The sequence below is a fragment of the Psammomys obesus genome, unplaced genomic scaffold, assembly GCF_907164565.1.
Source record: "Psammomys obesus unplaced genomic scaffold, mPsaObe1.curated_primary_1811, whole genome shotgun sequence".
NCBI lineage: Eukaryota > Metazoa > Chordata > Mammalia > Rodentia > Muridae > Psammomys > Psammomys obesus.
The window spans coordinates 9,406,480-9,420,814 of record NW_026596131.1 but is presented as its reverse complement, the minus strand read 5'-3'; the positions used below and the strand labels follow the sequence as shown (position 1 = coordinate 9,420,814).

The 14,335-nt window shown below is 47.5% G+C and overlaps 1 protein-coding gene across 2 annotated transcripts in view; it reads left to right on the top strand.

The window, feature by feature from the left end:
• Sdk2 (sidekick cell adhesion molecule 2) overlaps positions 1 to 14,335 on the top strand; it is a 267,967-nt gene that overhangs the window by 192,532 nt on the left and 61,100 nt on the right. For both annotated transcript variants that reach the window (XM_055592508.1, XM_055592509.1), the window contains exons 13-18: positions 4,980 to 5,156; positions 7,262 to 7,398; positions 8,362 to 8,509; positions 10,657 to 10,797; positions 11,859 to 12,040; positions 12,489 to 12,604. In XM_055592508.1, the coding sequence (XP_055448483.1) occupies positions 4,980 to 5,156; positions 7,262 to 7,398; positions 8,362 to 8,509; positions 10,657 to 10,797; positions 11,859 to 12,040; positions 12,489 to 12,604 (901 nt within the window). The remainder of the gene's footprint in view (positions 1 to 4,979; positions 5,157 to 7,261; positions 7,399 to 8,361; positions 8,510 to 10,656; positions 10,798 to 11,858; positions 12,041 to 12,488; positions 12,605 to 14,335) is intronic.

The window sequence follows — 14,335 nt, the reverse complement described above, 5'->3', positions numbered from 1 at the left end:
ATTGGTTTTGTTTTATTTTTTTTGTTTTGTTTTTTTTTGTTTGTTTGTTTAGTTTTACTGTGTAATGAATTTATTACATTTTTAGGAGGAAAATGCAGATTGGCAAAGGAAAAAAAAAGGATAGAGAAAAACACACGTAGAGTTAACTGTTCCCCTTAATTAGACACCATCGGTAATGACATTTGAGTTCCATTAAAGAAGCTAGACAGTCTCTGTTCTCTAATCTTTTTCCCTTAAGGACCTACTGTGCCCTGCGTGCCGTGTCAATAAATATTTTTGCATCAACTCAATTACGGCATTGTTTGGAGTCCACTGTGTGAGTGAAACCAGCTTGCCAGTTCACAGTAACTGCATTTTTTTTTTTATTATTTCTAAATTTTTGCTAATATGAAGAAATCTCATTATGAGCATCCTGGTGACCAAATTTTTTACATGCCTCTGATCTGCTAAGGATTGCCTGTCGTTATCTGAAGCCAAAGGGGTCCCTGAAAGACCACTGGACTGATGATTTAACAGTCAGTTACATAACTAGATTATTCTGAAAATTTTCTACCCTGATGAGTTGAAGAGACTCAGAGGTTATTTATTTTTATTTGTTTTGACTTTGATTTGTGGAAAAGAATGCTAAGAATTTGGGTAGAGTTGTGTGTGTGTGTCTGTCTGTCTGTCTGTCTGTGTCTGTGTCTGTGTATGCCTCTGTGTGTGTGTTTGAGACAGGCTCTTGTTATGTAACCCAAAGTGGGCTGACACTTGCCATCATTCTCCTGCTTCATTTTCCCAAATGCTAAGAGTACAGACATGAGCCACCATGCCTGGCTAGGTGTATGTTTTGTTTACTTTTGTAAGAAACAACCCAAGCCAGGAATGACGTCACAGACCTTTAATCCCAGGACTCAGGAGGCGGAGGCAGATAGATATCTGCAAGTCTGGAGCCATCCTGATCTACGTAGTAAGTTCTAGGCCATCTAAGGCTAGAGAGACCCTGTCAAGAAACTGGGCAGTGGTGGGGAGTGCAGGAAGCAAGCAGACAGCTGACTTCCAGAGGGGTGGGACACATCTTGGAGTACTCAGTATTCCTCCAGCAATGTGGGTGATGTTGGCCATTCTACCGCTTGTGTTGTGGCTCTTGTTGCTGCTCTGAAAGGTTTTTCTTTTCTTTTCTTTTTTTTAATTATGTGTCTGTTGGTGTCTGTCTGTCTTGTTGGGGTGTGTGCCTGTGAGTGCAGTGACCATGGAGTCCATAAGAGGGCATCAGGTCCTTTGGAGCTAGCGTCACAGGTGATTGTTAGCCTCCTGACATGGTGCTGGGAATGGAACTCTGGTCCTCTGCAACAGCAGCATGAGCTTTCAACTGCTGAGCCATCTTTCCAGCCTATCTTTCCAGCTGCTCTAATTTGCACATCTCAGTGGGCCTAGGAAGCAAACATCTCATTTCTGTTTCCCTCTGTGTGTGTCTTCATCAGGGCGGTATCTGTCAAGGACTTCAGCCCAGTTTTTAATCAGACTGTTTGTTTTCTTATGGTTGAGTTTTAAGAAGTCTCTGTATATTTTGGATAACAGTGCCTTATCAGATATTTGTTATGCAAACATTTTCTCCCAGCCTGTGGCTTCTTTTTTTATTCTCTTAGCAGTATCTGTAGAAGAGTAGAAAATTTTAATTTTGACTAAGTCCATCTTAACCATTTTTTTCTCCAAGGGATCAGGTGGGAGGAAAAAATGTGTAGTATCTGGAGTCAACACCAAAGGCGAGGCCATGTAGATTTCACATCACCTCCTAGCAGCCAGGGGGATTCTGCGTCATACATTTAGGCTTGTCACACTTTGAATTAAATGCTGTAACAGGTATGAGGCTTGTGACTATGTCCGTAGTTGTGAGGTCTAGTGGTTTCCAGCATCATTTGTTGAGAGGACCTTTTCTCTCTTTTTATCCTCGTCTGTTCTTGTTGCTGCTACTGCTGCTGTTGGGAGGGAAATTTTACTTTTTTTTTTTTTCATTATATGAGAATGCATATATGTGACAGTCAGAGGACAACCTGGAGAAATCAGCTCTCTCTTTCCACTGTGAGGATTCCTGAGTCACCGGCTTCTCGGCCTTGACCCACTGAGCCATCTCACCAGCTTTGTCTTGGTTTTGGTTTTGTGTCATTGAGTCATTGCAGAGATCAGATTTCATCACACAGAGATCAATAAACCATTTCTATAAAGGGCCAGGAGGAAACATTCTAGGCTTTGAGGACCACATAATCTCTGTCATCACTACTCCACTCTCTGTAGATAATATGTCCACAAATGGGCATGTCCATGTTACAGTAGAAGTTTATTAATATAGAGACTGGAGATGCAGCTCAGCAGGTGCTGCTCTTCCAGAGGAACCTGAGCTTGATTCCTAGCACCCATGTGACAGTTCACAATTGCAACTCCAGTTCCAGAGGATCTCCCTCTTCTATCCTCCATGAACACCAGACAGACACACAGTAACCATATACAGACATCAAGTGAACACTCATATACACGAAATAAGAATAATAAATCTTTAATTTTAAAAACTCTATGTATACAAGCATGTAAGGGGCCATCTCTCCCTGACCCCATTATAGAATGTCCCACATTCTGGATTTGGCCTGCATTCTGTCTTGTGCCGGTCACCTATTCTTCTATCCCTTGTCTTTCTAATTAGAATCAAGTACCTATTAATTAGATTTGAGTTCAGTAACAAATGCTTCCCAGGCAGGGACATATGCTCCCTGAAGCGTCATGTCCTAAAGCAAAGAATGTCTGCTTGCCATGGGTATTTCTTAAGCAGCAGTAACTCTGCAAATAGAGCTGCATTTAAGGAAAAGCCTGCTCACTCCTCGAATGCCAGCGAGGACAATTCCTTTCTAGGTAATGAGATGAATGGGAAGTGACTGCCATTGTCCATTTCTAAATCTATATTAAAAGCCTTTAAAATTAACTTGGCAGTTTCACTGCTGATAATTTATCTTTGAAGAAGTGGAGCGCAGGTAAACATTTTTCAATGAGGGCGTTCATCACATTACTAACTACAATAGCAGAAGAAAAGGAGGTATGTCCAACGTAGCAAGTCAGTGAAGTGTCGGGGGACTGAATCAGAATACCCTGTATCTTTTTTTTTTCAGTGTATGGTATGGTACATTTTTTACCACATGAAAAAAGTATATGATATTTTGCTAAGAAAAGATAGTTTTAAAAGTAGGATGTATAGAAATGTGGATGGATGGATGGATGGATGGATGGATGGATGGATGGATGGATGGGTGGATGGATGGATGGGTGGATGGGTGGATGGATGGATGGGTGGATGGGTGGATGGATGGATGGATGGATGGATGGATGGATGGATGAATGGGTGGATGGGTGGATGGGTGGATGGATGGGTGGATGGGTGGGTGGGTGGATGGGTGGATGGGTGGATGGGTAAGCAGGTAGGGAGACTTGTGGATGGATAGATTCTTGGGTAACTGAATGGGCGATGGGTGGATAGAAGGATAGATGGATGAATGGATATGTGGGTTGATGAATCTGTGGAAACTCAAAGGGAGATAAATAAAAGCTTGTATATATGGATGAGTAGGTGAATGGGGGATGGATGATGGATAGATAACTGATAAATGGATGAAGGATGAATGAGGGATGGATGGATGGGGATGGATGGATGGGGGAATGGATGGATAGATAGATGGATGGATAAATGGACAGATGGATGGATGGAATCCTGTATAGGCAAGCAGTAGGTGGATAGATAGCTGGATGGAATCATTGCTATAAATAGTCTTCAATAAAAACATCAGTGTCTAACTTTTACTGACCATTTACCATGTTTGGCACCCCTGGGCGTTTTATATTGGCTTTACAATCCGTACAGCCTTGTGAAGCAAATGAGTTCTACATATTACAAATGACAAACTGTGTCAAAGAGGGTTAAATAAACCTACCCAAGATCACATCACAGGCTGCTGGTGACAGGGGCAGCCTTTGGCCTGAGCTTCTAACTGCAGGCCACAGTATCACTGCAGTCTACCAGCAGGGGACCAGAGAAGAACAGGGATTGATGTTCCCATGTAATCACAGTCTCCCAGCACTGAAAACCTTTTTTCTTTCCAGTGTCCTCCTTTTCCTCTCTCTCTCTCTCTTTTTTTTTTTTATTGCCAGCTTAAATACTTCTTTTGAGTCCTCTATTCAAACTCGGGGTTAAAATATCACAGGCGTGCTCTCCTCGGCAGCTTTTCCTTCTCTAACTCCAGTAACTTTAAGACCCTGCAACTGACCTCCTGCTGTCCCCGTGTGGCATTCCGCCCTTCTGAGAACTAAAGCCCACCTTCCCTGGAGGGTACTCCGGAGCCCACCTCCGTGGAGGCAACCCTTGGAATGTGTCCATCCCTAACAACTCCAGAGGAGGTATTTTGTACTGTCACGCACCAGCGTGTATGTCATTTCTCAAGTCTCCCTTCGTTCCAACTGGACAAAGCTAAAGTGATTTTTTTTTTTTTGACACTAAAGTCAATTTGTCACAGTGATGCATCGATCTAACGATTCCCCTCATAGAACCAATTCCAAAATGTAGTCTGCTTGGAAACTTTGATTCCTTCCCCAGCGTAATCTGTTAACATCTTCAGGGGAATCCCTCTGGCTGGCTCTTTCCCAGTGGCTGTTTTTGTGATGGCTTCCAGCCAAAAGTAACAACATTTTGACCCAGATCTGAACCCAAGGTGTAAATGACCAGTAATGGCCTGCTGCTTGAATGCTCCTGGAGCCAGCACCTGCCACAGGAGTGATGGACTTCCAGGCTCTCCCCAGGGAACATTTTCCGCCCAGGCCCCACTCCCTGCTCTCGAGTCCTAAAGGCAACACACTTCACACCTGCCTTTGGCACATTCCTCCCAGAAGGAAGCTAGGGTGTGGTCTACCCTGGAAAGGTCCTGACCTCCTTTTACTGACCCACCTGTCCTCCCCCTCCATAGGTACGTGTGGGAGAAGGATGGGGCCACCCTGGCTGTGGAGACTAATCCGAGGATCCGCCTGGACAGAAACGGCTCCCTACACATCTCGCAGACGTGGTCAGGGGACATTGGCACATACACCTGCCGGGTACTGTCAGCTGGTGGAAATGACTCCCGCAATGCCCACCTTCGAGTCAGGTAAGGACAAAGGAGGCCTGGGTAATGGTAGCAATGGGGTATTCAGAGTTAAAAAGCTCCTTTTGGTCATGACGAAAAAAAAATAGTTTGACTAGGCCCTCCCAAAGACGTCTCAACATCTTTCTAGGCCTGTCCCTCAGCTCAGGGACACCCCTGTCAGGAGCAGAAGTCTGCATAGGCCTCAGATGAGGCTCTAGTTCCAGCAAGCACAAATGTCTACTCACTCCAGATAGGACACCAACATGCCAAAGGAATGATTCCAGCAGCAGTGGATCAGTGGATTTATCAGGCCTATTTGTAGGGGTGTGGGTGACCCCAAGTCAGCTATATCACCAGAGCGCCCCTCTTCAGCTAACCTCCCATCCTGTATCTACACTACATCACCAGAGCGCCCCTCTTCAGCTAACCTCCCATCCTGTATTTACACTAGCACCTCTTGAGACCACATGCAGCCAGAGCAGGAGTACATGCCTCACTGGGGAAGGAAGGGCATTCTGGGAATCTCAGGTGAAGGTAGAATGACCAACCCTCCCCACCTTCTCCTATGAGGGAGCATCAACAGGCAACCTTTTTAAAATTCTTCTTACTGTTTGAGAATTTCATACATGTGCAGAGTATATTTTGATCAACTCTGCCCCAATTTCCCCCTCCCACTCCTCCCTACACACACACACACACACACACACACACACACACACACACACACACAACCTTTCCCTCTCCACTTCGTGCACTTTGTTTTTAAGCCTGCTGAGTCCACTGTGTGGGCACGGGCATGGGACCATCTCCTGGCACTTGGAAGCTTCTGGTAGGATCACATCCCTAAAGCAAATCGGTTCTTTCTTGGCCAGAAGCCAGCAGTTTCCAGCCAGATTTAGCTCTCAGTGGGACTCGTGCACCCTTCCCCTATTCATGCTGAGATTTTGGCTGATTTGGTCTGATGTAGGTCTTACGTCCAGGGTGATCTGATGTGGATGTTACCTTTATAGCTGAGCAGTTCACAGCCCCTTTCTCTCTGCACATTGACCAGCCATGGGTCTCTGTAACTATCATCATTCACTTCAGGGAGCAGCTTCTCCAGTGAGAAGATGCCCTAATCCAGAAGTATGAGGATAAAAACTGAGGAGGCGGTTAGTTTCTATGTCTACTCAGGGCGATAATGGTGTTAGGTTCTCCCCCACGGCCACAGGTTTTAGGCCCATTTAATGGTCTCTGAGCCTGAGTTCTACCTTGTGAAGCAGGCCTTGAATCCAAGCAGAAAGCAGCCGGTTACTCCCACAGCATTTGTGCCACTATTGCATGGGTGGGTAGGTGTATCTTGCCAGGCTAGTTGTTGTAGCTTTCAGGACTCACAGCTAGGTCAAACCACTGATTATTTTTCCTCCCCTGGTAGCATATGTTGAACCTTCTAGAGATATAAAAGCAAGCTAGCAGGGAGGATGTTTCAGGCTGATACCCGCTTGATTTCTCCATGTTTTGTGATACAAGAATATGGTGTCTTTAGCAGTAAGGTCTTACCGTCAAGTCCTGGAAGGTGAACAAGAGAATTGGCAACAGCCTATAATGCCAGAGAGGAATCTGTGGAAGCCCACTGACCAAGAACTTGAAAACCATGTACCCCATACATGGCAGTGGGATTTTTTTTTTTTTTTTTTTGGATAGCCTATAAAATTATAGGTTGGTATGTAGAAGAGGCATTGCAGCCCTATTAGAGAGTAACTCCATTTGAACTCCTTTCATATATGTAAGTGTGTGTATTTTAGGAAGCTTCTGCAGTAGTAGGTTTCCAGGTAGCAATCTTGTGGAAGGTCCTCTGTGGGTTATCACAGCTGCTTAGATGAAAATGGTCGTGGCTTCTAGGCAGCAATCGCCCATAGTCTAAGGATGTGGATGGAAGGTGGAGGGAGGAAGGTCAGAAGTTCAAGGTCATTCTCTACTACAAAGCAAACTGAAGACCAGTTTAGCATGAAGGACAGCATTCCATAACACACATGGAGCACACAGTGTCGTGGAAACGTAAGGCTCAGAGAGTGCGCGGCACTTCTGTCACCTGATGGCAGAGCATGGCACTCGGGGTGGCCCTTCCACACACATCTCTCCTCCAGGCAGCTTCCCCATGCTCCTGAGCACCCTGTGGCGACACTCAGCACCTCGGAGAGGCGTGCCATCAACCTGACCTGGGCCAAACCCTTCGACGGCAACAGCCCCCTGATACGCTACATCCTGGAGATGTCCGAAAACAGTAAGGTCCCCACTGTCACCTTCCTGATGTCCCCACATAGCCTGGGCACAGTGGGGCGCTATCTGGGAGATCACCTGTGTGAGTCAGCCAGCCCCATCATGAACTTCTGGGTCCTCTGTGCAGAGGATCTCCCCCTGGGCAGCCATGGTCTCCTCATGTGTAAAGAGAGCAATGGGCTTGCTTACTTCCAGGACGAGTGACCCCAAACAGCTGGCAGGTTACTGTAAAGTCCCAACAAGACTTGCACAGGGGAGCCTGACATGGGACGGTAGCCTGTAGCCCCAGCACTTGGGAAGCCGAGGCGGGAGAATCATGGGTTCAAAGCCATGATCTGAATTTTCAGCTTTGAACTATGCAAGGGAGGGGCTTCTGTAAGACCTGGCACAGCAGCAGCTTCACAGACAGCTGCTGTGCTTACATGTGCCCCACTGTGAACTTCAACATTAGCACTCTGAGTATCACCTTCAGAGCACCTTTTCCAGAGCTTGTTGACTCAAGGAGAAAGATGAGGCAGCTCAATTCCCATGAACCCCTGCTTCCTCTCCACTTCCTCCCAGCTCCCTCCAATCCCTCCAACTAGTCACACGGGCTAGTAGGACCCAGAAAAGCTGACATGGTGGCCTATACTGACCCAGGTTAGGGAGACACTCACTCTCCTGTCAACCCAAGAGATCGAGCTGGGAAGGAAGGGTAAAATCTACCACATCACTGTCTAGCAAGGTGGCTCAGCCAGTAAAAGCACTTGCTGCCAAACTTGATGACCTGATATTCAGTCTTTGAAGGAGAGAACCAATTCACCCAAGTTGTCCTCTGATCTGACCTCCATATGACACCATGGCACATGCTTACCCATAGACATACGCATATACACACGAAAGAAAATTATTTTTTAAAAAAGGGAGCAATGCCTCATCTCCCACCCACAAAATGCCCCCCTTTTGCCCTAATCCCATATGTCTGCAGATGCTCCCTGGACCATACTCCTGGCCAGCGTGGACCCAGAAGCCACCTCAGTGATGGTCAAGGGACTGGTTCCTGCACGTTCCTACCAGTTCCGCCTCTGTGCTGTCAATGATGTGGGCAAAGGACAATTCAGCAAGGACACGGAAAGGTGAGGGGTGCAGGTGTCCCCCTGAATGGGATTCTACCTGCCTGCCACCAAACCAGAATGACGCGAGGGGCAAGCCACAGAGCAGGTCTGGCTCAGTGTCTCTCTGCCCGCCTTAGGCCCCACATCTTTCACTCTGTGGAATGGGGGAATGAGATGTCTGACTCATTTCCCAGGGAAGGAGTGAGTGAGGCTTAAATGAGATGACCAAGAGCATCGTGAGTACAGCGTGGTCCACGATAATCAGGGAAAAGCCTGCGTCATTCCTGTGACCACAAGTTGGGCAAATTCAAAGACTTCCCTGACTATAGCATGGGCTTTCAGGAAGATCCAGGGGGAAGAGGGTCTCCTTAATAATCCTGTCCAATTCCAAACCTGATGTCAAACACTGTGGGCATCCTAGCAAAATCTCTTACAAGATGGTGGATACCCAGGACAAATGGCGATCTACATTATCTACATGATCTATGTTTAAAACATTCACATAGAGCCTGGACCCCACTCAGCTTACCTTGTGTGAAAAGCAGCCACCTCTAATGGGAAAGCAGTTGTCATTTAAGACATCAGAACAGCTGTGACACAGTATATGTGCCAACGCTGCACATTGGGTCTACAAAAGATGCCTTCCAAGTTGGATGAAGTGGCGTGAGCCTGTAATCCTGGTGTTTGGGAGGCAGAAGAAGAATTGGGAATCCAAGCTCAGCCTGGGCTAGAAATCAAGTTCCAGGCTATCTAGGCTATAGCATAAGACCTGAGCTCTGGTCTTCAGCAACTGTGGGAAAGCTGGACATGGTGGCATGTGCCTGTGTCCTAATGCTGAGGAGAAAGAGATGGGCAGATCCTGGGGCTCTCTGACCAGCCATTCTAGCTAAAGCAGCAAACCAGAAGTCAGTGAGAGACCAGGTGTCAAAAAAAAAAAAAAAAAAAAGAGAAGTGGGGGAGGCTGGGTACACACCTTTAATCCCACCACTTGACAGGCAGCTTTATGAGTTCAAGCCCAGCCTGGCCTACAGAGTGAATTCCAGGACTGCCAGAGCCACACAGAGAAACTCTGTCTCAAAAAAACAAACAAACAAACAAACAAATAACTAAAGTGGGGCTGGTGAGATGGCTCAGCAGGAAAAGGTGTCTGCTGCCACGCCTGATGGCCTGAGAGCTCAAGCACCAGGCCCCACATGATGGAAGAAGAGCACCGATTCCCATAGGTTGTCTTCTGACCTCCACATGTGTACTGTGGGGCAAATGTACATGTGCACACACACATACCACATAATAAGAGCTACTTACTGAGCATTTGCTATATTGGGGGCTGGGTTTGGCCCCCAGGAGGTGCACTGAGCAAGCAAGCCCTTGGGAAGTGTCAGAATCACACCAGGGACGTGCCAGGAGACCCAACCCGCTTCAACTGTGCCTGCGGCTATGTTCCGCACCTATCTGTCCTAGTCAGGAATCTCTGTACTAATAGCCGAGTCACCACAGGAAAGGTTAAAAGCTGGGAGCAGACAGGACTGTTTGGGAAGCTATCCATCAGAGAGCAAAAACATTAAAAAAAAAAAAAAACCCACGGGAAAGACATCCATCAAAAATAATTAACTTTTGTTTTTAATGGATAAGTGTCAGTGGTGTGAAAAATATACTTGGTGGAACACGGCATTCCCCAGCCATACCAGGGAAAGAAATGTGGTGCTTGGCTTCAGAAGGAAGGCTGGAGCAGGGACTGGGGCTCTGTCCCCCATACCATGAGCACCCACCTACCCTGGGGCTCTGCTCACCCAGCAAGGGGGTCTAGGTAAGGCCCACCATCAAAGCCTATGGAAAATGACTGATACTCCTATTTCAAACAATTAAGAAGCCAGGCACAGTAGCATGTGTCTGCAATCCTATACTCAGAAGGCTAAAGGAGGACATTACAAGTTCAAGGCCACCCTGGGCTGAAGGTAAGATCCTGTCTCCATAGTAACAATAATAATAATAATTTACAAAAGAAAAGAAGCTCAGAGACATTAACTTAGCTACCCTGAAGCATACAGCAAGGGTTCAGAACTACCTGGGACAGTATATAGTATGGCTGGCATCTTTGTCACTTATTACATGCCTGTATAGATGGGGTAGGGAAAGGTCCAACCATGCTTTGCTGGTTTTTGCTCCAGGGTCTCCCTCCCTGAGGAGCCTCCCACAGCCCCTCCACAGAACGTTATTGCCAGTGGCCGGACCAACCAGTCCATCATGATCCAGTGGCAGCCGCCTCCCGAGAGCCACCAGAACGGGATTCTCAAGGGTTATATTATCAGGTATGGCACTCTAGGGGCAGGAGGGCACCCTTCTCTGAGGAGGATGGGGAATGGGAGTGGATTAGAAAGCAGTACAAATTCACGGTCCATGCTTGCCGACTAACAAATACAAGAAATGCCCACACTATGACAGGAAGGATTTGCACTAAAATGGCAGAAGAATGGACAACTTGGTAGCCTTGAAAACTAGTAGGGTGAGCAAGGACACAGTTTAATCCCTGCAGGCTGCATGGAAGCCAAGGCTGCCATAGGACAGGGCTGGTGCAGGAGCAGACAGGAAGCAAGAGGTGACTATGCCCACCTCCTGAACAACTTACAATGTTCTGCTGCAGGCCTGGCTTCTGTCTAGATTAAGGTGTGTCCAGCCCATGGGCCAAGTGAGGCAAGGTCAGCTATAATGCCTCCCGACACAAAAATCACAAACTTACTTAAAACATTAAGAGATATTTTTTGCAGTGTCTTTTTGTAACTCAATTGCACAATTCACAATATGAAGTTTGTATATGGTAGTGTCACGTCACAGTATCCAAAGGTCCGACACGCCAGCTAGATGGAGCATGAGTGGAGAAATTGATGGGGCAAGAATTGGCTGAAAGGAGAAAGTTATTTCTCTGGTTCTTGCTGAAAACTGAGGTCTGGGAAGATTTAAGCTTTGCATTTGACTGAGAACTGTTTCACTAGTAACCCCAAAGAAAGCATGGTCGCTGACAAGTAAAATACTTCAAATTCAAATAGTTCAGTGGGTGATGATGCCTACCCCCAAGCCTAAGGACTTGAGTTCAATTCCTGGGACCTACATGATAGAAGCAAGGTAGCCAGGAGTCAACAGTGATGACTCAGAACAATTAAAACCACAACGGAATCAAGTTCTTCCCCCATTTGCACCAAACCCATGTCACATGACCAACAGCCACAAGCTTTAGTGGTGACCCTATTAGCCCAGATGTGGAGTATCAATGGAGCATACCCAGAATCAAGTTTTAACAGATGGTGCTGCTCTGGGCAGTTTGCTGAGCACAGGTCTGCAGGCTGATGCAACCCGCCTTCACCCCTTCCTTCAGATACTGCCTGGCAGGGCTACCTGTTGGGTACCAGTTTAAGAACATCACAGATGCTGACGTCAACAACTTGTTGCTGGAGGACCTCATCATTTGGACCAATTATGAGATCGAGGTGGCTGCCTACAACAGCGCTGGGCTGGGCGTCTACAGCAGCAAAGTCACTGAGTGGACACTGCAGGGAGGTGGGTGGGGACAGGGACCGTGGAAGAGCAGGTGCGTCCCTTTCCCCAGTTCCCTGGGTCTGTCAGGCCATGTGCCTGCTGGGTCATCCACATGTCCAGTCACGAGCACCCCCACCCATGTTTCTGGCTTCACCCGGGCCTTATTATGGTGCTTGGGTAGCATCTCCATGAGGCAAATGGCTGATGGGAAGGGAAGAGAATGGTTAGTAGTCATGTGGGAAGAGGCATGCGGACCTTCTGTGGTGTTTCAACATTAACTGGATCACAAAACAGATTGGGAGGTGGATCAGACAAATTTATTGAACATGAATTAATCCTGAGAGTGGGAAAGGAAAGGAGCCCTTGGGGTTGGCCAAGCATTGTCTATAGTCTGACTGTATCCTCTACCGTACCAGATAAGACAAACAGGCAGCCCCTCCGCTACAACCAATCTCTTGGTCTCCTCTAGTTCCCACGGTGCCCCCGGGCAATGTGCATGCAGAAGCCACCAACTCCACAACCATCCGCTTCACCTGGAATGCCCCCAGCCCCCAGTTCATCAATGGCATCAACCAGGGCTACAAGGTAGGTGATGCTCTACCTCTCTTCTCTCTGCAAAAGACCATGGAAGGACTAAAGGTGAGAGAGGGAGAGATGGGGGGAAGAAGAGTGGTAAGGTCACTGTGGGTTCCTGAAACCAGACTCCAGTAGGCAGAGGTCATAGATAAAAGCAGGGGATACCCCCCATGACTTTCAAGGTCACATACAGTCTCCTGGGAGAGCACATAGTGCCCCAGCTGTCACCAGGAAAAGGCCGTCCTCAGTAACTCCAGCCACAAACAAGGCCTGGACTCCTGGACTTTGCCATTGTCCAACAGAGCAACACCAACAGTTGTTCCTTAGCACTATGGTGTGGCTCTCCCATGCCACCTGCCAGGTAGGTCTCCATGGGCTGCACTTGACCCCATATACAGCGGGGACAAACGCATGGGATTAGGACTGAGACAGACTTGAATTAAAAAACCCCAGTTTGCCTCTTGCTGACTGATGTCTTAGATTTGGATGTGCCATGAATTCGGCACAGACACTATATAGCAACAACCAATAGACGCATCCAGGTTGTAACTATACCAGTGCTATTTGGGTTTTTGGCCAGTTTAACTGCTGGGCATTAGGGTTTCTCAGCCTTCCTGTCCTGCATCCCTGCTTGTCCTCCTTCAAGGAGGTCTGCTCACTGAGAGAACTGAGGAGATACCGCATAGCACAGACAAACGCCATGTTTGAAAGGGAAGCTGCTTGCCCCCAGCAGGGGGAAACAGGTAGACAGATGGCATTGGGGTGCTCATTTCCAGGTGTGAAAAAAAAGAAAGAAGAAGCAAGAAATGTAGGGGGCTGGGAAGCCAGGGGAATGGAGAGAAAGCTACAGACACTGGGTTTGAGCTAAGGGTCCTGGTAATTTCAAGGTGACAGCTGTCCTATCGTCGGCTCCTCTACACTGAGGCTGCGCATGTACCACGGCCAAGATCATCTGTAGGACAAGTGTCTGCCCCATTCCGACTGCAAGTTTGGGAGGCTGGAGAGGAAAGGAGTGAGATCGTCTTAAAAAAAAAAAAAAATTCTACCTGTGTTAGGAGCAACCTAGGGACCAGCACGGGAGCCGCTGGGCCACAACACTTTCACTCCCACAAAGGCAGAGAGCGCGGGCCAGAGAGGGCTTTCCTGGGATAGCAGGCTTGCAGTTGCTGACTGGCCAGAAAAGGCTGCTAATTGGGACTCGGGGGAAGAAAAAGAGGTCTGCATGGCTGAGGAGCACAGAGGCCGAGCTGGGAACAATTAGCTTCTGGCAGCCAAGTCTAAGCACAAGTTTTATTCTACATATGGGAGGGGCAAGCTATAAACTTCTAAGACGAAAAGCTCCCCAAGGGCTGAAAGGCTACCAAGTGACCAGGACAACTAGGGCAATGGCTCATGGTGACCCAGAACAAGAAGACACCACAGAAGCCCCCAACCCTTCTTGAACCCCTGTACTCAGGAACTGTGCAATATAGGCCAGGGACCATCAGCTGCCTGATGTTTTGAGTACAAGGGCCCATGGGGCGGTAACGGGATATTACACTTATGGGGACTTACCCAACACCAGCCAACCAGCTACAAACTTCACTCATTCTCTCATGCAAGACCCCTGAAGATTAAGCATTATGATCATCACCTCACTTCCCAGAGGAAGAAACTGAGTCATGAGAGAGAAGTCATTGTGCACAGTCTAACGGTAACCGAGAAAGCACAGGTTGAGCCCAAAGCCATACTTTTCCTTAC